Here is a 25,119-nt window from a genome sequence, read left to right as displayed (position 1 = left end):
CATCCAGTCTGGGCACCAGTCCCACACAGTACCAGTAGAGAACTGCATCTACTTGAGAGACTGTGGCTTTGCACTCCCCAGGATGGAACAGTGGGAAAACCACCCACTGTAGAGACTTGTGAGACTGTGGCTTTGCACTCCCCAGGATGGCACAGTGGGCAAACCACCCACTGCAGAGACTTGAGAGACTGTGGCTTTGCACTCCCCAGGATGGCACAGTGGGCAAACCACCCACTTGTGAGACTGTGGCTTTGCACTCCCCAGGATGGCACAGTGGGCAAACCACCCACTGTAGAGACTTATGAGACTGTGGCTTTGCACTCCCCAGGATGGCACAGTGGGCAAACCACCCACTGCAGAGACTTGTGAGACTGTGGCTTTGCACTCCCCAGGATGGCACAGTGGGCAAACCACCCACTGTAGAGACTTGATAGACAGTGGCTTTGCACTTCCCAGGATGGCACAGTGGGCAAACCACCCACTGTAGATACTTGAGACTGTGGCTTTGCACTTCCCAGGATACATCAATGGGCTTGGAGCCCTGTCGTGGATCTGGCTTCGCATTCATCTGGCTGAGGTGCCCCCCCTTCCCTTCCCCCTGAGGTGCCTGTAGTATTTCGATCTGATGCCCCGGCAGTGTTCTCTCCGATTGTGGTCAGTTATCGTTTGTGGGCCTCGCCCATGCATTTTTGGACTGTTGGTGCACGGACATTGTTGTGTACATATCTGCACTACTTCTCCTATTGTATATATAATTATGACTGATTTTCAAATATATATCTGTATATTTTTGTATGACATGTATATTGGCACATTATAATGTTTGACCGAATTTCGCATTGTCTTTTCATTCTTCCGGGGGGATTGTGGGTTGTTACTGTGATTTTTGTGAATGCATTGGTGTGTATGTTGTAATATGCGAGGGTGGGGGTGGGGGTGTTTGGTGGGTGTCCCCCTAACTTTTGCCTCCCCCCTCCCCCGTGTCGTAGGTGCAGTACTCACCGGTGTCTTCGGCGCCTACGTAGCTGTTGGTCGTAGAGGAGCAGAAAGACAAGGGCAGGGAGTATTTGTAATTCCGGCTCCATGGTGGCCTCCTTCCTCGTGGGATGTGTTCAGGTGAGCGTTTTCCCATAGCAAAAGCTGTTTCCGCCGTGTTTTTATCCACGGTGAATCCGCCCCAGAAAAGTTGGCGGGTTGTAATACTGTGGGCGGTACATTGTCTCCCGTCTGTCTGTTGGCGGTAACCGCCGCGCTGCTTGTCTGTACCGCCGTGGCGGGCGGTGTGTTAAAGTGGCTGTCTTAGTTGGCGGTTTCCGCCAGGGTCATAATTCCCTTTTTTTTGTCCGCCGGCCTGTTTGCGGCATTTCCGCAGCTTTAACACCGCCCGCCAGGGTTGTAATGACCACCAAAATGTATAAAGCTGAAGGCTAGTCTTCCGCCGAGTCATACACTGTATATACTTACCACAACCTATTTCACTTTGTGACGTAGAAAGGAGAGAGTTATTAAAAAGGTGTTCTTATGCTACAATGCAAGTTTTAAATAATACATCATTATATTCTTTCTTTAGCCTCGGTGTCATTTCTGTTTTAATTAGTGTTAACACGCCAAAAGAGAGAGAAAACTGTCACATAAACTGTTGCATAATTTCCCTCCAATCACGTACTATGCAACATAATTTGCCTTCCGTGCCATACAATTTGCCCTTCTTTTGTAACTTAATTTAGTGGCACTGATCAGATCTAACTGAATTGTTGCGTTTTGTCTGTCACTGCTTCTATAAATGTCTTTATTGCTTTTAGAAAAACACTCACTCAGTTCAGTGCATTAGGATTAAGCCAGGAATGTACCAAGGTCTTCTGGTTGTTTAACAGTTCTATCGCACTTGTACTTAAAAGCTGGAACATACATCTTTAAGCACCAGTAGCTTCTTGAGGGTACAGCTCATACATAGCCTGTGAGATGTAAGATTTCATACAGTGTTTGGCTGTTGTGATGTACTCTTCTGCAAGGAGTCAACTGGGCCTCCGATTATGCTCAGCTGGACACAGAATAACATCTGCTCCTGGTGTGGTACAACACAAGTAATATTTAAAGAAGATGCTTATAACCCCTTTTAGAACACTTGTTAACTTAGGAATAAATCAGTCTACTTGAGTCCTGCAGCATCATGACTTTCATTATTGAATCCTTCATCTGGCCATGGTATAATGGTGGAACATCTTGTCTTACTGTGGGTATCCATGGCACAAGATTGTAAAACATGTTCACGTAAAGCTGCATTGACTGGTTCTTTGCCCTGAAGCAGAAGGATCAGGGAAAGACCTAGGTCTCAAGAGATCTGCGAAACTGTCATACATCAGACTGCCTGCTTGCATACCTCATCGTTGATTCTCTAAGTATATCTAGAATCAATACTTCTCTCAGGTACGATTAAGCTATAACTAATGTGCATAGCATTTAAATGATTGGCAGATGTTCCCCCCCCACCGGATCATCAAAACAGATTGCTGCTCCATATACCAATCAATGCCTACAGTCTCCCATCTACTACCTAATTTGCATTTAAGGTTTCCTGCCTATTGTGAATTGGCTGGAGAATGTAGTGATTAGCTCGCTCTAACAATAGCACTATGAGGAAGGTGAATGTGCACTGTCTGCTTGTGACCCTCGTTTCCCCTGTATGAAATGAGGCATAGGCCTGAGCGAGTCATGATACTCTATTCCCCCTAGCTAACAGAGGAGCATGTTGGTGTGCATGGGGAGGAGCTGGCTGTTAGTATGCAGAGAGTGGGTGTGAATGTGCAGGTAGGTGGTTGGATGAACCTTAAGTCTGGAATGAAGAAGGATGCCACAGAGGAAACCATGCCTTGTGCTTCTGGAGAGCACCCTTGGAAATAACCCAGCACAGCAAGAGTCTCTGGGATGTGGACAGGACTGAAGAGTAGCCCAAGTGTAGGACAGGTGAGCGATGAGTCTATTCTGAGCCTAAGGGAAATTCCTCTGGGGGATTCTGGGCCTTCCAAAAAACTCAAAATACACAGCAGCCAGGAACCTCTGTTTACAGGGCACATAAAAATAAAGGAGACGAACAGTGAATCATTACACTGGATCCCCACTGTAATGCAGCCCAGTGTGGGCCTAGGCACAGGACAATCCCCTACCTCTGCCCAGAGTATGTGAGGGCAGCAAGCTCTGCACTGGCTGCTATACAACAAAGTTCTTTATTTCCACGAAGGTGCTCCATCCAAGGAAGGTCCAAGGACCAGCTGTGGAAGAATAACAACCCAAGACCATCAAGTCTTGCTGTACTCCCACTACACTATACTATTGGCTCTAGAGGCAGTGATTACCTTCTTGTAGTTCTTGCAGTTGATCACCACTATTTGTATTTTTGTTGGTGCACTTTGGTACGGTTTGGTCTTCACCATTTTATAGCTTTGTCTATTTTTCTAGTGGGAGGGTTGCGCTATGTTTGTGGAATTGCGTGAATCGTGATGTGTGTATTAGGACATTAATCTGAGCCTGGGGGTCAGACTTGTCTTGGGCTTGTAACTGGAATGTGTGGGAATTTATTGTTAGGTCCAGATAGCTCACATTTCCCAAGTCCATGTGTTAGTAGTTCATCCAGTCCAAGATTTTACTTTGCATTGTGGACCTTGTAGTCCTATTTATCTAATTATGAAATCAATCAGTCCTGTTTTTCCAATTATGAAATCAATCTGGACTACACATTCCACCATGCAAAGCACAACACTGGGACTGAAGGAGCACGCTAATCACGCATGGAACATTTGAGAGCTCTGTGCATTATGTAGATAGATGTTGGTTCTATTATTTGTTTTATGGTAGGGAGGAGAGTTATGCCCTTACTAACGCTCCTGCGACTACTTTGGTTTTGTTGTTGAAAGGAGGGAGGAGCGCTAGGTGCTATCCAATGTTCCGCTGTCCTGCTGTCTTGGATACGTGCTGAGTCACTGGAAGATGTGAGATTTCATACAGTGTTTGGCTGTTGTGATGTACTCTTCTGCCAGGAGTCACATGGGACTCTGATTATGCTCAGCTGGACGTAGAATAACATCTGCTCCTGGTGTGGTACAACACAAGTAATATTTAAAGGAGATGGCTATAACCCCTTTTAAAACACTTGTTAACTTAAGAATACATCCGTCTACTTGAATCTTTCTGCATCACACCTTTCATTATTGAATCCTTCACAGGGCGATGGTATAGTGGAAGAACATCTTGTCGTACTGTGGTTATCCATGGCACGAGATGGTGAAACGTGTTCACGTAAAGCTGCACCGACTCCTCAAGTGTGGCAGTAATACATGTTACTAGTTCATGAAAATGAGAAAATTATGTTTGGGCACCAAACATGCATTTACTAAGCACTAAAAGCCAGTATTTCTGGACACATGTCTTTCTGCATGTACATGATCGTCTTTCCCATTGCAGAATTGAACTGTATTTTTTCCAAAACTAAAAGATTGAATTTGAAAGTCAGATGTTTGTCTTTCCATAAACTGAAAGCTGTTTGGAGACAAAATTATTGTCCGTATGTATAGTCATATAATCCGTCTGCTGGCCAAATCATTAAATCTGTAACAACTTAACAACAGTACTGCTTTGTGGCCTGGAATTGTGAGACGTGTGTCATTTTATGTTTTTTCGACCCTACTCCTTCCAGGTTATGACTCAGAAAGTGAATAGATGGGGCACAATGGAAAAATGAAAGAAAATAATGTAAGAGTGAATCAAATAACTGTGAAACATTAGAGGGCATGTGAAGCTTCATTTTAAGAACTATAGATATTGGAGAGTTGTGGAGCAGCTAAGATGGCCGCTCGACAGCAACGCTCCCGAGCTGCGGAGGACGTTTTTATATTGGAGGGAGACGTTTTTGACAGCTGGCTGCTTTTTTTCCCCAGAATTGGATGTTGGAACAAGCAGGGAGTTTTTTCTCTTTTAAAACTCTGGTGTTTTACAGAGTTTAATCTTTTTAACCTACTGCTCCCTTTCTGACAGGAATGGGGCCGCCATTTTGAGAGGATTTGTTTTTTCTTTTTTTTTTTCTCTAAAAAATATTTTCTTTTTTTGTCTTTTGGCTACTTGAATTAATGTGGAGATCTTAATACTTTTTGGACACTCTTGGATACCACTCTTGAAGCTGTTATAGTCATTTTATTCTGGATTTTCTTCAATTTTTTTTTAACATTTGTCCTCTGAGGTGACTTAATTGGCGTTACAGGAACATTAACTAAACTTTCGTACTAAATATATACTGTGTGGCTGAAATGGAAGCCCCTCATACCTCCAAATTATCTGTATCCTCTGTCTCTAACTCTAATGGTCGTAAAGACTCCGGGGGCCACAAAAGAGTTAAAAAAGACCCATCCTCTCCAACTAAGTCTCCATTGCCCCTCACATTGGATGACATTATGAATGAGCTCAAGCTAATAAAGCCTTTTGTTATGGAGACGAATATTGCGCTACAGCGAATTGAGGAGAAATGGTCACGTCTGGATTCTAGACTGTCTGAGGTGGAACAGAGGATTAGTGACATACAAGATACTACTACTAAAGTTGATACCTTGACTAAGGAAGTCGCACTACTTAAAAAACAGACAGAAGATTTGGAAATCGCAATCGGCGGAATAATCTTTGCATTTATGGCATTCCGGAAGGTTCAGAAGGCCAAGATTTGATGACATTCTTGCAAACTCATATTCCAAAGACTGTTGGTCTTCAGAATGCTACTGCTCTCAACATCCAGAGAACCCATTGTGTTGGTCCCTCTTCTCCATCAAAACCGAGAGGAATTATCGCCTACTTCCTACAGTACTCAGATTTAATGACTATTTTGACTGCTGCCAAACAACGTAAACAACTGTTGTGGTTGGGCCAAAAGATTTTCTTTAGCCAGGATGTGGCCACGGCGACCGCCAAGCGAAGGAAAGAATTCCTGGATCTCCGCCCAGCCTTAAGATCTATGAATGCTAGATTTGGCCTAATTCACCCTTGCTTTTTTAGGGTCACCTTCAGGGACAGAACAACTACTTTTGAAAATCCCTATGATCTGAAACAGTTTATATATATATATACTCACAAAGGGGAGGCAATGAAACTCAGCAAGACTTGATTGGTTAATGTGAAATTCTTAAATTATTTATTTCTTCTTTACAGATATTGGAACCATTGAAATCTCAGGTTGGGAAAGTCCCCTTTCCGATTGTGTCTATATTCCTGTATATCTCGACATCATAGTATTCTTTCCCTTGTTGGTAAGTCATGTCCTCAATTGTTCACATCGTTATTTTGTTTCCTCGTCTCTCCTCTCTCTTGTTATACAATCATTGTAGTTCCTCTGGAGTCCTGTTGCTGATTGGCCTCTATTTCTTTTCTTGCTCCTCCCTTTCTCCCATGCAAAGTATTTTTCTTCTCTTTAAGACAATTATGACTGAAGTTTCTTGGCTTCTTGTCATCTTTTCTTTCTTTTATCAATGGGGTACTTTTGCTACCCTTTTCTTTTTCTCTCTTTCAGATTTTTTCTCTTTCTACTTTTCTTTCTACCTTTATTATTTCCTACGTCCTACAATGCAAGATTGGCATCAACACACAACCTTATTTAGATATATGTTCATATGTTTCCTTTCCACCTTCTTCTATGATTCACATGTTTGTCTCTTAGGTTTCGGTAAGGCTCTGTTGTCTAAATGTCTTCTACTAGTTAAATGACCAGTCTTCGAATCATCTCATGGAATGTTAAAGGTTTACGTAATCCAGTTAAGAAACAAAGAGTGTTCCAGCATCTCTCTAAATTGAATTGTCAAGTTGCTCTTGTACAAGAAACCCATCTTAAAGAGCAGGATTTTAAAAGTTTGAATAGAAATTGGGTTGGTCATGTTTTTGGCTCCTCTGCAGCTCATAATAAGAATGGGGTAATAATATTGTTTCATAGATCTTTACAAGTACAAGTTGTAGAGGAGACTAAAGATGATATAGGAAGATGGATTTTATTGACAGTTAAGATTTGTGGTTTGCTGTTTTCCATTTGCAATGTTTATGGTCCAACTGGAGTAGAGCCTCAATTTTGGGTGAATTTTTCTTCTTTATTGTTATCTTGCAACTCTGAAAATCTTGTGGTAGGAGGTGATTGCAATCAACTTATGGATCCTTTTATAGATCGTCGCTCCCAAACTCGTTATATCCCTAATAAAATGCAAAAAACATTTTATCAAGCAATCTCCTCCAGAGGTCTACGTGATGTAAGGAGAATTGCTCACCCAGATGTACTAGAATTCACGTTTTATTCTCCAGTACATCACTCATATTCTAGAATAGATTATATATTTGCTACACAAAATGTTATACACACAATTTCACATGCTGATATTGGGTCTATTCTCTTATCAGATCACGCCCCAGTAGTAATTGATATGAGCCTTCCAGGAAATTCCTCCTTTTCTAATCGCTGGAGGTTTAATAATACCTTATTGCAAGATCATTTATTTATTGAACAATTTACAATGGTTTCTAAAGAATTTTTTATGCACAATTTACCTTCAGAAACTCAGATGAATTTTATATGGGATGCATTTAAAGCTACTGCTCTAGGCTTTATTATAGATTATGCTGCCATTAAAAAGAAAGAAAAATCTAAAGTTTCCTGCTCACACAAATAAAATGTCTTGAGCATGAATATTTCTCATCTAACAAACCAGACACCTTATCCAGGTTGATTGATGCTAAACTGCAATACAATAAGCATTCCTTGGAAAGTGCATGTGGAACTCTACTCAAAATAAATTCCAAATTTTACGGGGGGAAAAATTAAAGCGGGTAAACTTTTGGCAAATTATTTAAAGATCAAAAAACAAAAGTCTAAAATTACTGTTATCACAGACACATTTGGAAATAGATACACTAAAGATTCAGAAATCCTAGAATGCTTTACTGACTACTATACCACATTATATACTCCCGAAAATACTCCTAATATGACTGAAGTGGATGCCTTCTTCCACTCTTTTCCTTCGAAACAAAAAGTAGATTTGTCACCATTAGACTATGACCTATCTGAAGCAGAAATTAAAAATGCCATTATCAAGCTTCCTAAAGATAAGGCTCCTGGCCCAGATGGCTTTTCAGCAGAATTTTACTCAACCTTTGCATCTATTTTAGTTCCTAAGCTATTAACACTTATACAATATTTCATATCAAAAGATCAAGCAAAGGGCACTTTTTCTGAAGCTATGTTGTGTTTGATTCCTAAAAAAGATAAGGATTTATCCAAGTGTGGTAATTACAGACCTATATCCCTTATTAATGTAAATTGTAAAATCTTTGCAAAAGTCCTAGCCTTACGGATTAATCATTTTATCCCAGACCTAATAGATATTCATCAGTCAGGTTTTGTTAAGGGGCGATACATATCAGATAATTCTAGAACTTTTCTCAATATTATCCATCTTGCCTCTAAGTCCAGGGATCCTATAGCTGCCATAACTCTAGATGCTGAATAAGCCTTTGATCGTGTTTGTTGGGATTTTATGTTTGGAGCATTAAAATGGAATGGTTTTAGTCCTCATATTATTAAACTTTTGTACTCTTCACCCTCTACATCAAGTTTAGTCAATGGTTAACAATCTCATTACTTCCCTCTACACAGAGGTACTAGACAAGGTTGTCCTCTATCACCTCTGTTATTTATATGAGCCCTTGAGCCCCTTCTAGAGAAAATACATAGGTCATCTGATTTTTATGGTTTTAAGCATAAAGATACTGATATTAAATTCACAGCTTATGCTGATGATATTTTACTTTTTCTCTCTAATCCTCACAAGACTACTCCGGAATTTTTTTTATTATTACAAGAATACTCAAGTGTCTCAGGTTATAAGCTTAATGTAGATAAATCAGAGGTTTTGCCAGTAAATGCTTTCTGTCTACCAGACATGTTTAAAGATACTGGGTTTAAGTGGAACTCTAAGCATATCAAATGCCTGGGCATACCCTATTCCAACTCTCTTAAAGACACTATTTGAACTAATCTCAAAGAGGTAGAGTCAAGGATTGTGAAATTACTTGATAGATGGTATCCTCTTTATTTAACTTGGTGGGGATGACTGGCCACGATTAAAATGATGTTGTTGCCCATTTAAAAAATGTATTTATCTATGCTTCCCGTTAAACTTCCTTCTAGTTTTTTTAAAATTATAAATGCATTATTTATTAAATTTTTATGGGACAAACGTAAATCTCGTATATCTCTAGTCAAATTGCAGGAACCTAGAGACAATGGAGGTGTAAATTTTCCATGCCTTAGAAGATATCACTCTGCATTTGTTTTAAAACAAATATGGTTGTCCCTCTCTCCCACTTTTCATAAAGGGACCTCTCTATGGAGTCAATTGGAACACTCACAAATTACACCATTTACATTTAGAGATGCAGTTCGGCTTTCAAAACCCCCTAAAACCCCTTAGGCCATTACTTCTTGCCTCTCACTCCTCATATGAGAACCTTAGGCAAACTCATATATGGTACAATAATGATATTAAATTTCATAATAGAACTTTGGTATGGAAAGAGTGGATGCACAAAGGCATTATAACTTTAGATCAGTTAATTCTAGATAATGCTGTACTTGAATTTCAAGATATTCAACGGACATTTCATATCTCCACTTATTACACTGTGAAATATCAAACTCTCTATGCTATCCTCTATAACTTATTGTCTCAATCTTTGGAGGCTTCCTCTTCTACACAGCCTAATTCCCAACCTTATAATTTTTCCTTACAAGTCCCAGCGTCTTTTATATACAGAACCCTTACACATACCACTCTTGTGAGACCAAAATCTAAAATAGAATTAGCATGGGAGCAGGATTTCAATCAAAGCATTCCTATATCTACATGGAAAGAAATATGGTCAAAACTCCATACAGCATCCCGTTCAGCATCTACAACCCAAACGTTATTTTATTTTTACAATAGGTTGTACTATACTCCTGTAGACCTTTATAAATTTAAACTTACTACAGATAGCAAGTGTTGGTCATGTTCTAAAGAAAACAGTCATTATATGCACATTTTTGTTAGTGCCCTGCAGTTCATACTTTTTGGGAACAAGTTTGGGATAAAGTTAATCAGATTTTCTCCATCAATGTACCTTTCAATGTATTACATGTTTTTTTGGGTAGTACTTCATCTATTTGGTATTCCCAACCACTGCTTGGTAAACTGGCTGATTTGCTCATTGCTGGTGCACTGCAAATTATAACTTCTAATTGGAAAGATACTACGAAAATATCTGTTGTAACTTGGTGGAATCTGATCTGTTATAATCAAAGAATGGATTGAGCAAATGCTAATACTACTCAACTCTTAATTAAAAGGGACGTGCTTTGGTTTCCCCTCACCTCTTTCCTTTTGCAACACAAGACTTTACACACTACTGTTAATACTTAATGGTTGCTTTATTGTAACTATGTGGGTTTTAACTTGCATTGTTTTACTTTTTCTTTCTTTCCTTTCTCTCTTCTCTTTCTTTCTTTACTAAAACATAACAAAAAATGCTATTATTCTACGGTACAATATTACAGTCTGGTTGTGTATACAAATTGTTTCTAATAGATATAATTATCTTTATGATTAATCCTTTTTTTATTGTTTTTTCTTCTGGTTGCAAATGTATTTATTCTACTGTACCAGTGTATGCTAACTTATTCAATAAAGCAATATTAAACAAAAACAAAAAGAACTATAGATATAACCTATGAATTGTTATATTTTGTTAAAGAGAAACTGTACTGAAAAATCACAATGCTGCCACAAATTTCTCAATTTTGTTTGGATTTGTGAGGATGAATCTACACCACCACCGAGGTGGGTGAGCCTTATTTGATACATCAAAGTATTGCAATATGTCACAACTGCCGTTTATGAACCAGTATCATTTTAGCAACTGTGTTTCGAAATGGTGCTGTAAAATGACTTATTTGGCCACATGTTTGTCAAAGTTGGCCAAAGTGTGTTTGTTCTCTATTTAAATGTGTCTATTGTATGACACTGGGCCATATCCAGAAAGTTTAGGATTTCCTCCTATCCCAACTACCAAAAGGAAATCATCTTCATGTTTCCCACAATGGAATGCAATTGCATTCACTGACGTGCATTCTCAATAGAGACATTGGCCACACAATTATTTTAGTGTCTGTGTTCATTTATAGAATGGGATCTTGGTAGACAGACAAGGGCCCTGTTGTGTCTAAATCCAGGAAAAGGCATGAAGTGTGGTTGTTTTTTTTGGGCAACCAGGGCCCGTATTATGTAAAGGCACACCATTCTTGTTTGTGCCACGGAGTACCTTTAAGCAGGTGCGTGGAGTGTAAACAGGTGTGCGGAGTGTAAACAGGGATCGTGTACGCTACTATAATCAATGCGCAGTCCCACGGCAGCTGCAAGCTCATACCTCTCCGGAGGGCAGAGCATTAGTGAGACAGAGTGACTGCTTAAAGCAACAGCGCTGTCTTTTACAGGGGATGACTGCACCTGCCTGTACTTGAAAGGTCGTAAAGAGATGCACCTGCCAGCGGGTGCAGCGAATGACTGCACCGCCTACACTTGAAAGGGGGCCGTCTGGGGTTCTATGCGTCCGCATCCATAATACACAGTGGAAGGAAAGGCAATGTGTTTCCTTCATTTGCATGGGGCCACTTCCTAATAAAAATGAGCTCACTCCCTCCTTGAGTTAGGGATGAAGCTATACATGCATCGGCACTACCTGCATTACAGATGGGGCACAAAAGTGTCTTCAGCCCGTTCGGTAATTCAACAGTGACCCAGGCACTCACACATTACACACCTAGGGGCACTGTCTGTAATACATGTGTAGAGAGAGGACACCACATGCTGTTCACAGCAATGCTTAGATACAGGAAACCTAATTCTATATTTCACGTGGGTTGTTACTCCTTTGGTCTTTTCCATGAGGCCAAGGAACTTCACCCTGTCCCGTGGCCCTCATTTAACTCAGCACCATCAGTGTTAAAAGGAGGTAGATTGTTGCACTTAAATAAGAGAACCAACTTTTGCCAGATAATTTTGCTCAATATCATAACCAGAAGACAAACCTAAGAAAACATCGGCAACCGGAGTGAGTAGCATATGATCACTAACTCAGCAACATGTAATCATCCTTTCCATATATACATTAGCTGATGGAGGTGTCTGCTTGGTCATTCCTCACTCAGGCAAGCCACTGAGTCTAAAGGGCTGCTCTCTCCAATATGGGACTTAGGAAGCTGGCCAAATGAACAACAGCTGAAGTAGAGATGGGCATCCCTTGCCGTGGGAGTTAATAACGCATCCTCCTCCTTTCAGTTTGCTATTGTCCTGTTTCAAGCCACTGTACGGATAGACAGGATTTACTACTGATTGAGGGCTGGGCTAATCTCTTACAATCGGTTCCCTGATGGATTGTTTCTTTGTGGGCATAGGAGGTGAAGGGAGTTAGCTTTAGTCAAACAATTCCCAATTAACAGTGTAACCTATTTGGCTTTACAATGAGGACCGGGAATCAGGAATAAAGTTGAGACTATCTTTTTTTTTTACAGGTTAACAGTCAGGTTAATTCAAATGAATCTCGAAAACATGCTGTAAAGATACAAGATAAAAAGAGGAAAACTATTAAAGAAGTGGAGGCAAACGAGCATGAGACAAACTAGATGTTCAGCTACAGCAATATAGAAAATTAGCAATAAAATCTGGTGCTCAGAGAAGAGTCTCCGGTCCTCTCTCCTAAACATGAGTACTGTCTAAAGTCATCTAACCTAGGATCTGAATTGTTTAAAAATTACTAAATCAAAAGAAAATCTCAAAGCTGGGGAAGTGCAGAAAAAGGAGAATACTATATATATATATATATAAGCTAATGCATATAAGGGAAGGTGTCAACATTTCAGAAACTCGGTCAAGAGTCTTCTAGAGTTGGAGAAATAAGTGATAGCCTAAGCCACACTCCGCAAAGGGACAAAAAGGGAGAAAGCTCAGAGGTCTGCACCTCTTGAAGACCAAAGGAATAGTGACTCACCTCACCCAGTAGAAGTACTAGTCAACACCACACCATACCAATCTTCTAAGCAACACTCCTCGTTTACACCATCAAGGGTTCCATTGTCCTTTCCATTCTCATGTTGTGAGCTGCAACATTTGTGGATTCTCCCAGACCAGTCCTGAGAACAATGTCAAACTTGGGTACCTGCTACTCCTCAATACATCACTGAACAGAGACTCAGTTCACACTCTGGCCCTCATTCTGACCTTGGCGGGCGGCGGAGGCCGCCCGCCAAAGTCCCGCCGTCAGCTTACCGTTCCGCGGTCGAAAGACCGCGGCGGTAATTCTGACTTTCCCGCTGGGCTGGCGGGCGGTCGGCTTCAGGCCGCCCGCCAGCCCAGCGGGAAAGAGGCTTCCACGATGAAGCCGGCTCGGAATCGAGCCGGCGGAGTGGAAGCTGTGTGACGGGTGCACTTGCACCCGTCGCGTATTTCACTGTCTGCGCAGCAGACAGTGAAATACATTTAGGGGCCCTCTTACGGGGGCCCCTGCAATGCCCATGCCAGTGGCATGGGCACTGCAGGTGCCCCCAGGGGCCCCGCGACCCCCCCTACCGCCATCCGGATCCCGGCGGTCGGACCGCCGGGATCTGGATGGCGGTAGGGGGGGTCGGAATCCCCTCGGCGGCGCAGCAAGCTGCGCCGCCGTGGAGGATTCAATGGGGCGGCGGTACACTGGCGGGAGCCCGCCAGTGGTGCCGGTCCGACCGCGGCTTTACCGCCGCGGTCGGAATCCCCATTGGAGCACCGCCGGCCTGTCGGCGGTGCTCCCGCGGTCCTCCGCCCTGGCGGTCTTTGACCGCCAGGGTCAGAATGACCGCCTCTGTCTCTCCATGTTACTCTTCAAGGTCCTCTTCTCAGACTCTCTATAGTTAGTACAGTGCTATGCCTATTCTCAAATTAGCAATCCATGTGAACGTTCCTGCAAAGAAAAAGACATACAAGCAGAAATGGAAAACAACATTTCATGTTGAAAGAAATTCAGACCTAGTCATGTCAAGTTATAACATATAATTCAATGGTGATCCTTTAATGTGTGTCATTTGTGCACCTATAACTACAAATAGATGAAAATGTTCCTGCATAAATTCAAATTAAACTCTTATTGCAAGTTTTAGATAAATGCAATGCAACGTTCAATACGAGTATAAATGTAACTAAGAACTACATTATAATTTTGAATGTGAAACATTGGGGCACATGTTTACATATGTCCTTCTCGTTTCTAAAGTAAATACATTCAAATAGGGTAAGGATAATACTCAATCCTTGAAGATCACATTAATTTAACAAGGTTAAGGCACACAGAATATACATTTTTAGTTCTACAGTGAATGCACTTCAGTACTGAGTTCAAGTGCAACACTTTACATTAAAAGCATTAGAGAACAAAGTATGTAGTGCTAAGTGCACATAAATAATGCATATTTGTGACGTGTAAGGGTGGAGTCAAAATTACACTGCTTCACTACCAATCATGTCTCCAGACGCTCTACACCAGTGATCTTTCAGGATCAAGGAGCAAACACACTTAACGATTTCCAGCTACAAAATATGGATATCTTCTGAAAACAGGTGGCAAAAACATATATGTCAAAACATAGATTACAAAAATCTCAACCTTGCATAAATATGTTTCTAAAAAAAAAAAATTCACCTGCACCTAATCCCAGCCGCGGCTGCTGCAAATGTCAAGAGTGTGGGGGAGATAGCCAGGGGGTGGGGACATTCCTGCAGCCTCCTGCCACCTCAATCCTCTGCTTGTGATGGTGTCCCAGCATTCAATGGGACACCAGCACAGGCTCTCCAGCAATCCTGGCACTAGTCTCATGTTAATCCTAGCATGAAAGCAGTGTCAGGAAAAGTCTGAGTGGCTTGGACTGCCGCTCAGGCAGTGCACAAGGGTCTGTGCAGTTTCTCCAGCCAGGTTACAGAAATTTAAGAGAGCATATGTGTTTGGCCGGCCTAAGAGGGCTGGCCAAACAAACATGGCACTTCAGTCCGCTCTCCCATGCCCCAACTACACCCCTCCCTGCACTGCTGGGTGAGCCAGCAGATGAAAAGTAAAACAATAGAAAACAATTGTTATCTGCTGGTTCTTAGCCGGGGGTGACTCTCCTCCGCAATACCCCTGCCTAATCCCACTATCAAGCACTAATCCTCAGATAGACTACCACTTGAGCTAGGAGAGTAAATTAACCCAACTGGAAAACATGATGGAAGTTAATTTGTCTGGAATTAGAAATTAAATGCAGATGACGCTTTTAGCAGGGAGCTAGGGTTGTAAGGTAGAGTTTTGACTGTCTAAATTTTGAAGTCTGTTATTATAACTGGTTTTTCTGCAGTCTAAATGCTGACATGAAACCCAAAAGCAACTCCTCGATATAATGGGCCAAAGGGGCACATTCTGCCACCAAAGATAGTTGCAAAATAGAGCATGTAAAACTAAACTCTGACCGGCAAAGAGCACTTGGAAAACAGGTAACATCATACACAGCAAACATTACTGCAGCGCAGGGATTTCTTAAATCTGGCTCTGTCGTGTAGTTTGTGACAACCATCTACGAAGGGATTAATTAATAAACAGAGCAAAGACCAGACTTTGGAAGTCAGTGGGGTTTCTTTAAAAGCATTAATTAATATTTAACCACCATACAAGGCTTTTTACTAGAACTTCCCTAGCTGTATCCCTATCCCAGGCTTCTCCTAAATTAAACTTCTTTATCAAAACTTTTGAAAACAAATTACACTGCGTTTGCAGTCCAGAAATCAAGGATCAAACATACATGCAGAAAACAGCAAGAGTATCTTGCAGTAGGATTTTAAATGGATTGAAAGAAATATATACTTTCAGTGTGGGGTAAGGAGTTATGGCTGTTGGTGGAAGAGGAGAACACATGTCTTTATTTAAGATATACATAAGAATTAACAAAGTTGATAGGTTTATCATTATAATTATATGTTCACAAATAAGAGACAAAGGGAAGATTAAAGAAGGAGCCTAAGTCCTCCAAATCAATGTAAAATCCACAAAATTATAATGTACCATTTATAGGTTACCTTATCTGGAGGGTCTACCTACACTTCGTATCTGAATGAAAAACATTTACTCATATGGTGTAGCACGAAGGAAGTTATTCACAGACTTTGGTATCTGACCCACACAGATGTAGCTAACTTTTGCTGGAATGTTTCATAATACATAGATCGAACATATAGCACCTGACATAATGTTTCCTTGTGAACTATTCAGTCCTAAAGCCTTTGTTATAGGCTACTCAACATAACCAACTCAGGTCCGCTACATCAAGCATAACTTTGCTCATAAGGTAGATATCAAGCAAACAGTCTTCAAAATTACAAATACGTATAAAATTATAGTTGGGAATACAATACACAACCCCTCTTAATAAAGTATGACAACGATTAATACAGTGCAAATCGACCGCAAGGATTTATCCATGGGGATAACGAACACCAAAATCACTGCTTACTAACCTAATCTGCAGAGTTCCATGTACCAAAACACATTTGCACAGCTTTCAACACAGTGTAACAACAATCCACCCTTAAAAGCTTATTGGCTTTGATAAATGCGGTTCACAATAATTAAGTAAGAACTAGTACCTTTATTGTAACTTTTCATAAAAAAACAGATCAGACTTATGGCATCTGACATAATTTTTCTCAATTAAGCAATCAGGACGTTAGTCTTCAACATTGGCTTGTCCGCATACCCAACTTAGGCCTTCTTCTTAATTGTGCTTGAACTAGCAGCCATTAGACGGTTTTCAAATTAAAAATATTTACAAAATTACACATGTCAAGACAATATACAACACACAAATGGCCACGAACAGGTACCTAAACACAATCCAAGGGCTTGGGGGTCAACAGAGGCCTAATGTCCTTCAACAGGGTACAGGGAATTTTCTACTGACCTCATCACCCATAGTACCATGCCTTTTTAGTTACACTTTTGCCTTGAAAACAGTGACCATGCTGTGAAACTATATTCTTCCATGGAGTAAATTCTTATGCAAATCATGTTTCCATTAAATTAATTCACAAACACTGCTGACACCTCTAAACCTTGCATCTTTCCTCTGCCACCATACTAAAACTTTCCCTTGAGGCATTCTTTCAGTCACCCCCATGCAAGGCTCTCTTCTAATGGAACCAGACTGGGACTTCCTCACAACGCATGCCTACTGGGAGGAGGCCTGGCACTTTCTCATTGGTTGGCACATTGTGCGCTCTCACAGGGTAGTCTTTAGAGCTGGTGACGCCCAGTGCGAAAAATTTTCTTGGCGCCACGTGCCAAAAAAAACCTCCACTAACTTCCTCACTACCACGCTCCACCGCTGCCCCCTCAGCTCTCCATAGCGCCTCTCTCACATGCATTTCATTTGTTCTGTAGTGCTAAGTATACTGGTGTTGGTGTCAGAGCACTTTACATCACACTCGATATACAGAGCCAATGAATCATACGTCTGTAAATCAGTCTATAGGAAACGTTACAGAAGACAATGACGATTGCAACGTGGAGGAGTCAAATGTCACCAACACTAGTACAGAGTATAATTTAAGGGTATTTATTCCGGAGAAGCACAAACTCAGGATTTAAAATGGACCACAGTGGTTGGCTTTACTAAGAAGAATTTCTACCCAAATGAACCATTTTCAGCAAATTTGGATAAAGAAAGACTGGGCGGAAAAAAACATAACGTTGTAACCTATACCATGAGTTTTGCAGTCGGCTCTTTCATGACAGTTCACAGATCACTGTGCTATATTAGGGTTGTAACTTGTGAACTAAAGTAACAAAAGGATCTCTGTGACAAAAGCACAGCATTAACCCACTGAGCAATCCATATATTTTGGTTATTTGCGCGCTACACGTTCTGTGCAGCAGGAATCTTGGCCCTCTCCACTACTTTATCAAGAGTGAAAACTGACACTAGACAAAACTGCCATCTCTCTCCAGCAGGGACATTAATAACCAGAGTTATCTTGACATCTGTATTGTGCCTGCAAACTGCTGACATGGAGGAACTCTGCAGCGGGTGATTTTTAAATCCCTGTTATTTCTAAACACGGCGCCCAATATTCCCCAACGCCCCCCTCCACTCCCGGGTCAGCCGGTCAGTGCCAGGTGGCGCTGCACCGGTCGCACCACACTAGAGCCGGCCCTCCTGGGTAGTCCTGCTTGGTACCATTGAAGGTGCTGGCACAAACAATTATGCAAAGAGCTAATACACTAGGGACTCGTTCTGTCCCATTTGATATTGCCCAGAATTGAGAAGCATCTAAAACTCCCCAACACTCCCGTCCAACCCACCCACCCCCCTCATCCCCGAGAAAAAAAATTGATGCTGAGACGAATGAGATGTATGCCCTTAGAATAGCCATTTACAGAGCCCGGGGTGCCTGAAAATTATAAGAAAATATGGGAACTGTCCCTCCAAAGGCAAGGTAATGTATCTGTCTGATTAGCTACCTGGAATTGGAAAAAGGACTGCTGAGTATTGTACTCACTATATAACTGTTATTTGTTTATGAAACAGCCAATAAAACTCTTTATGAAGAAAACAGAAACAATCTGGGACCTTGAGATACTGACACCAACACTGGACGAGAGACACTGACAGTCACAATGAGACAGGCACACAGGGGAACCTGGGACTTGGCGGGAAGCCACAATAACTATGCATGGAACAGCAACCCTGAGCCACTCACTCTAATGCACGAGAATCCTCGCCTCGGGCACGGCCACAGCTCTAGGGCAGCACACAAGCAGCAAATGTACACTAAGCAAATGTCAAGTAACAGCACAAATCACAAACACGGGGAGGCAAAGAAACCGAGGGAGACACAAGGAGACCAGAGGCACAGGGAGACACGGGGAAGTAACAAGAAGACACTTATACAAGCACATAGTGCAACTCCGAACTGTGAGCACACTCATCTCTCAAAGCACCCATGGCTGAGACGCCTCAGAAATGGCAGAAGTGTGCCACAAAAACAGAAGTAACACCACAATCTCGGGACCAGCACTTCCGTAAGGGGCAGCGAGACAGCAAACTTCGAGCACCGCTTAGTGATCGCGTCAAACTGTAGTAAACGCGCTCAGGCCAGCTTTTTCGTGGACGTGGAGTGCCCCACATGCCGAAATTCAATTTTGCTTGTAATGTTAACATCGTCGCATCTTTACAAAAGGAACAAATACAGACATGTAAGGGAGTGAGAAAATTCCCATCCTGAAGAAAGAGATGTTTATTAGCTTATTAATGACTCTTCTGGTTCCAGAGTACTTATTTCAGGCTTTACAGCATTACAAGTTCTAACAAGTATTACAGTGAATTGCCTATTATACTGTGGCAGACTATGAAAAACACTGCTTTAATGAAGCGTCTGCAGCCATCCAATGAGTGACACACACTGTACTCACTGACTGGTCTACAAATAAACATGAAAGGTTGGGTTCGGTTAGAATTTGAAAGTATGACCCGTAAGATACACAGATTTTTGCAGCGTGTTCGTTAATGAACTGACCTACATTAGTACGATTGGACGTTTTGACTTCCATGTCACTTTGGCACCCACATTAGTTTACTGTTTTATCCCTGTTCGCACAATGTGTATACTTTGCAAAAGTTGTTTTCATGCAACGCTTCCTGCCACAGGCTTGCAACCATGTAGCGCTGTAAGTAAGAGCCGCACTTATTCTCCAATTTACCGTCGGACATTTTATCGACTTCAATCGGATGGAGGGCTTATTCTGACCTACACTAAACAAGAACCCCTGTCCTGCACTTAACATAGATTTCCTCAGTAGGATCAGTAACCAATTGAGTAATTTTAGCGGGCTACGAACTTGTGTGGTACAGAATGAACAGGGACTTCTCACGTACCAACTGAACTAATAATTAACCATTAAATATTGAAGCTACAAATGAAACCAGATTATTTCTGAAAATTAAAAAAATGAAAGTTTGCTGCTGTGTTAACTCGCTGAGCACTCCTCACCGAAAAGTCTGACGATGGCTGCACCAATGCCTTTGGTGCCACCCGTGACGACGGCGACCTTGTCCTTGTACCGCAAGGCTGGTTCTGATGCCAAAATACAAGCCATCTTCTGCTCCCCTGGTACCCTGTTTCTGCCAACTGCAGCGCTGAGCCATCAACTAGTTACACCACAACCACCTGACCAGAAAGAGAACTGACAACATTCCGCCTGGGCATGCTCAGGTCGCAAGGGCTGCTGGGGAATGTAGTCTTCAAACCAACTGATCATTTATGCAGCGTCGTTTTGTGGGGGAGAGAGCGCGTGTCAGTCAAAGTTGTCAAGTGGCCCAATGTGGCAGACATTTAGCCCGGCCTTTTAACCTATGGTGATTTGCATACTGGGACTCCGGAGCCCCTACTTGCACTTTTTAAAGTAAAATTATAAGTCTTCGTTTCAAAGCTAGAACTGGCTGAAGGAGTTACCAAGGACCGCTTGGCAGATACACAGTTAATAAAGTGAAGTCTTTTTGCCCTTTTCACACTGGAGCCGTTTTTACATGCCTAAGGTCACTTTTGTACATTGAGATTTTAGCTCATAACTCAGACTTAAACCTGTCTGTTCACGTTTTCCCCTCGTTTGGCTTTAGGAAGAAGGCAGGGCATCGAGTCACCTCTGGATTTACTGTGGAAGCGGATCAAGCTCACATGGAAACATGCTCGGTGCACTCGGTACTATCCTGCCCTTAAAACATGCTAATGGTGATCATTTCAAACTCCCTCCACCCCAAAAACAAGTCAAACTTTCATACTTCCCGAACTTCATCAAAATGTTTTTTTTAACCTTAAATCTTAGGGGCCGACCTCATCACTGTAATCGGGGGCGTTGTATTGCCCCGAAGAGTGAGGTATACTCCATCTTGGCTAAATAGAACCTTTTGTACAAGGTGCCCTTGGGCTTAATCCATCCAAGAGCTTGAGTTTTGCAGATGCCAGTAACCTCTCTATTTACTTGCTTTGTTAATTGCTGCAAGTTTCCTTGTCTCTCTTCAAATTCTCCCCAGCCTAAACCTGCCACTTTACACTGTCTCTGACCACACTGAAATATCTTTTCATCACGTATATTAATTCCACGCCTTCAACACCACTAGGCTGTTCTCAACGACGTGTAGGGCAATTAAGTGAGGTCTGGGCTGTTTATCGTCCAAACTCCATTTTGTGGATAGCAGATAACTCCAGCAAGTCCGACCCCGACAAGACCAGTGCTACTGCTGCTTCATCAAATAACAAATTGAATTCTATGTCAGAACCTGATGATTATACCTACTTTTTGTTTTTTTCCAACAGAAGGCACATAAACATGTCAGCAAGAACTTCATTTCTCATAAACACAGGGGAAAAAAGACAAGCCACAAATAAACAAGTCCATAACCAATCTGGCTCCTTGAATGTCTCTAAAGGGGGGGCTGTCCGTCTTCCATCTGCTTCTTTCTTTGCTGCTTGCAGTCTGTACCAGGTTCAAGGTGCTTCAAACTCGTTTGACTTAAGAGACCTGGTAATTGTATGTCAAGACCAGAGGCTCTGATTATGCTTCTCTTTCTATGCTTTATTATTTCAGCAGCCAATCAAAACAAAGTTTATAAACGATAACACTTTCCATGACTAGGTACACATCACATGACTAACCATAGAGCCCTAGCCCTATTTAATCCTCATGAAATATAATGCCTCCTCTTTCATTGCTTTTGCACAGCCAGTTACATATCTCAGCCTCTTTTATATGATAACGTGCTGGACATTTTACTGCGTGAATTGCTTTTATCTCGCGTGAGATGGAAAGCAATTTTAGCACTCACTGCCTTGCTGTTTTTCATGAGTCTAGGGGGAGAATTTACCCTCCCAACGAGGGGCGCTCGCCGCCTCGCTGTTTTCCTTGTGGAGCTAGGGGGAGCGTTTACCCTCTCCACGAGGGGCGCTCGCCGCCTTGCTGTTTTCCTTGTGGAGCTGCAGAGAAGAGAGTGAGGACGCGCATTACCATCAACACGTTGTCCTCTTTTTATTTTTAGTGCTCGGGCCTTGTGAGTTCTGCTGACATCTGTTGGCAAAATCTTCCCTGAGGGCATAGGAACACGGGAGGGATGCGTGTTCCAATCTCTGGCCCCGTAGCTGATCAGCTCCCCACCTGTGCCCAGTTGTGAGCCCTTCTGGGCTGTAATAATGATAATTTAGGCTCTGCCTAGCAGGATTACTATTTCTATAGTGATATTTAATTGGTAAAGGCAGGTCTACCTCCACACTTTCATTTTTTCTGTGGGTTGTGCACCCTTAACCTTGGATTTTTTTCCTTGGATTAACTAAAACCTGCCTTAAAAAAGTTTGTTCAGCATTGCCTCCCGACTTCACTTTTAAGTTATTTGTTAGCAGAACCTCTCTGCTTCCTAAATATCACTGCTCTTGCTACTTTCGTGCCCTCCTCCATTATGGCTGGTTATGAGGAGGATTCTGGAGAAGGTGCTTACTATGATGACTCTGTTGTCCTTCAAACAAGACCTAGTCTATGCTCTTGACGCTGGGGTGCACCACACAGTCAATGTGGCCTTGGCTCAAGCTATCCAGCCTATTAAGCATCACTTATTAGGCTTCGTTGAAGAACAGGGCTGGATCCCTACTACTGCATCTCACAGCTATGATGATCTGTCTTTTCCTCAAGACTATCCCCGCTCATATTAAGATGCTAACCACCATATGGCTGACTTTGAATAATTGTTATGTCCTTGGCTTAGGACCACAACTATTCCTCTACCCAGTCAGTCCCAACCAGGGAAAGTGCTAAAGTGGATTAAGAGCCTTCTTCTTCCTTTCAAAGTCCCGAAAAGGACACTGATTCTCCCCTGTAAACGGAAAATAAAAACTGGACACTCGCAACCAAACTCAACACCACTGAAAGTTCCCACTTTCAAGCCAGAGGATATTATACACCCTAGGTCACTCTCCTGGACTCCTCCTTTGGAAGTGGCAGAATATGGTCAAGCCCACTTTTGTCATAGTTTTGTCAAAGATGTTCGATCTCGGCTGAGACCTGATTTTTCTTCCAAAGACACTGAGACACTCGAGATAGACCCGACCCTGGTGACCTATCTGAAGAAATTTTCCTATGACCCTAAGAAGGACATTGACCATGCTTGGCACGGTTGTCAAGACAAGCTCTTGGATGACTCGGGCCCTCTCACAAAAATCCTAGAGATTTCAAGCCAAAAAATCTGGTACTCCAAATAATCCCTACATCCTGGCGGGAGGGGCTCAGCGAGCTTTGTGTTTTCTGGGGAGCGCCAACTGCGTCATCTCTAGTGAAAGGCGTTGTTCCATTCTGATCAAAATGGACCCAAAGTTAACACTTAGCTTCATCAGAATCTGGGCCCTTGGCTCAAGGGTTACTCTTTGGAGCACCTTTTCTTAAGCAGTTATCCAAATTTGCTGCCACTTATGAGAACCAGGATAAGGCACAGGAGTCAATTAAAAAGGTGCTTCGCCCCATTTTTACCAGGGCAGGGAGTTCATCTCCTCTGAAGTTTCAGATCTTCTTGCGAAAGGGGCCATAGTGGAGACTTCTCCCCACCCTCACAGTTTCCTCAATCCCATCTTCCTAGTGGAGAAGAAGGGTGGCGAGTCCCAGTTGGTTTTGAATCGAAAGGATTTAAATGGCTGGATCATTTATCGCCATTTTAAGATGGAGGGCATCCACTTGTTACGAGATATCCTATGAGAAAAGGATTGGATGGTCCTCATAGAGCTAAACGATGCTTACTTGATCATTCCTATTTTTCCTTCTCATCGGAGATTCCTTCAATTCCTTTGGCAGGGCCACTGTTACTAGTACAAGGTTCTCCCGTTTGGCCTATCTTCGGCCCCTTGGGGTTTCACAAAGGTGATGCATCCTATAGCGGAATTTCTTCGAGCCAGGGGTGTTCATCTGATAAAATATCTGGATGAAATCATCATCATGGTCCAATGCCCCCTTCTAATCCTGACTCACCTAGAGTGAGCAGTTTCTCTTCTTCAGGACTTGGGCTTCATTATCAACAGTCAGAAGTCCATTTTGATTTCTTCCCAGCGTTTGGAATTTCTGGGATTTCAGATGGCTTCTGTTCTAGTCCAGTTGCTTTTTCCCCCTCTCAAAATCTGCAACATAAAGAGTGATCTGAGATCGATGTTGTCCAGACAGACGGTATCTTTGAACAGGGTGATGATCCATCTTCAGCCGATTGTGTTTTTGATTTACATTTTTTTACCTTCATTGGTGGCCTCGGGTATGGCCTATAGATCTGTCAATAATTACAAGTCAGCCATTTCTGCAGGCCATTTGCCTATTGATGGCAAGCCTGTGAGCGAACTCCCTATTGTATGCAAACTATTACGGGGGATTTGTTTTTCCAATCCCCCTCGGCCACGCTATTCTTCCCTGTGGGATGTAAGTGTTGTCCTATGTTTCTTAGGGCCAGAAGTAGCAAAGGGTTTTACCCATTCTGTGTCTATGGGAAAATTCGTTGGTACATATGGCCCTTAGACTCCTGGCCGGTCAATAGATATCTTTCTAGGAAGCAGCTTTCTGCTAAGCTTTCTATGCTGTTGTGTCTGATATCTTGTAAGTGGGTTTCTGACATAAGGGTCCTGGATCTCTCAGGTAAAGTTTTTTCTTTTGTTGGGGTATCCTTTACTACATCTCGCCGTACCAAATGTAATACTAGGTCAGTCTCCTATGATAGTTTTCCAGATAATTCTAAATGATGTGTGGATCAATTTTTAAAAGAGTACAAGGTGAGTACTGCTGAATTTCGTTCTGACATGGGTGGCCAGATGCTGATTTCTTTACAGAAACCTTTTCACCCAATCTCCTCAGTCACATTAGCCAGATGGATGCGGTGGCTGCTCAGTGAGGGAGGTATTTATGTCTCAGTTTGGGGCTCATTCTGCGAGGGGCGCTATGGCTTATAAG

The 25,119-nt window shown here is 42.2% G+C and overlaps 1 protein-coding gene across 2 annotated transcripts in view; it reads right to left on the bottom strand.

The window, feature by feature from the left end:
* HSD17B14 (hydroxysteroid 17-beta dehydrogenase 14) overlaps nt 1-21,520 on the bottom strand; it is a 104,323-nt gene extending 82,803 nt beyond the window's left edge. Inside the window, exon 1 of one of the 2 annotated variants that reach the window (XM_069200702.1) lies at nt 21,454-21,520. In XM_069200702.1, coding sequence (XP_069056803.1) covers nt 21,454-21,505 — 52 coding nt within the window. In that variant the 5' untranslated portion in view covers nt 21,506-21,520. Of the gene's footprint in view, nt 1-20,150; nt 20,344-21,453 lie in introns of those variants that run through there. The other variant, XM_069200701.1, reaches the window with a different exon arrangement.
* Between the last annotated feature and the right edge of the window lie 3,599 nt (nt 21,521-25,119).

This window comes from Pleurodeles waltl, chromosome 7, assembly GCF_031143425.1.
Source record: "Pleurodeles waltl isolate 20211129_DDA chromosome 7, aPleWal1.hap1.20221129, whole genome shotgun sequence".
In the NCBI taxonomy this organism is placed as follows: domain Eukaryota; kingdom Metazoa; phylum Chordata; class Amphibia; order Caudata; family Salamandridae; genus Pleurodeles; species Pleurodeles waltl.
The sequence above is the reverse complement of the archived record's forward strand: the minus strand, read 5'-3'. Positions and strand labels throughout refer to the sequence as shown.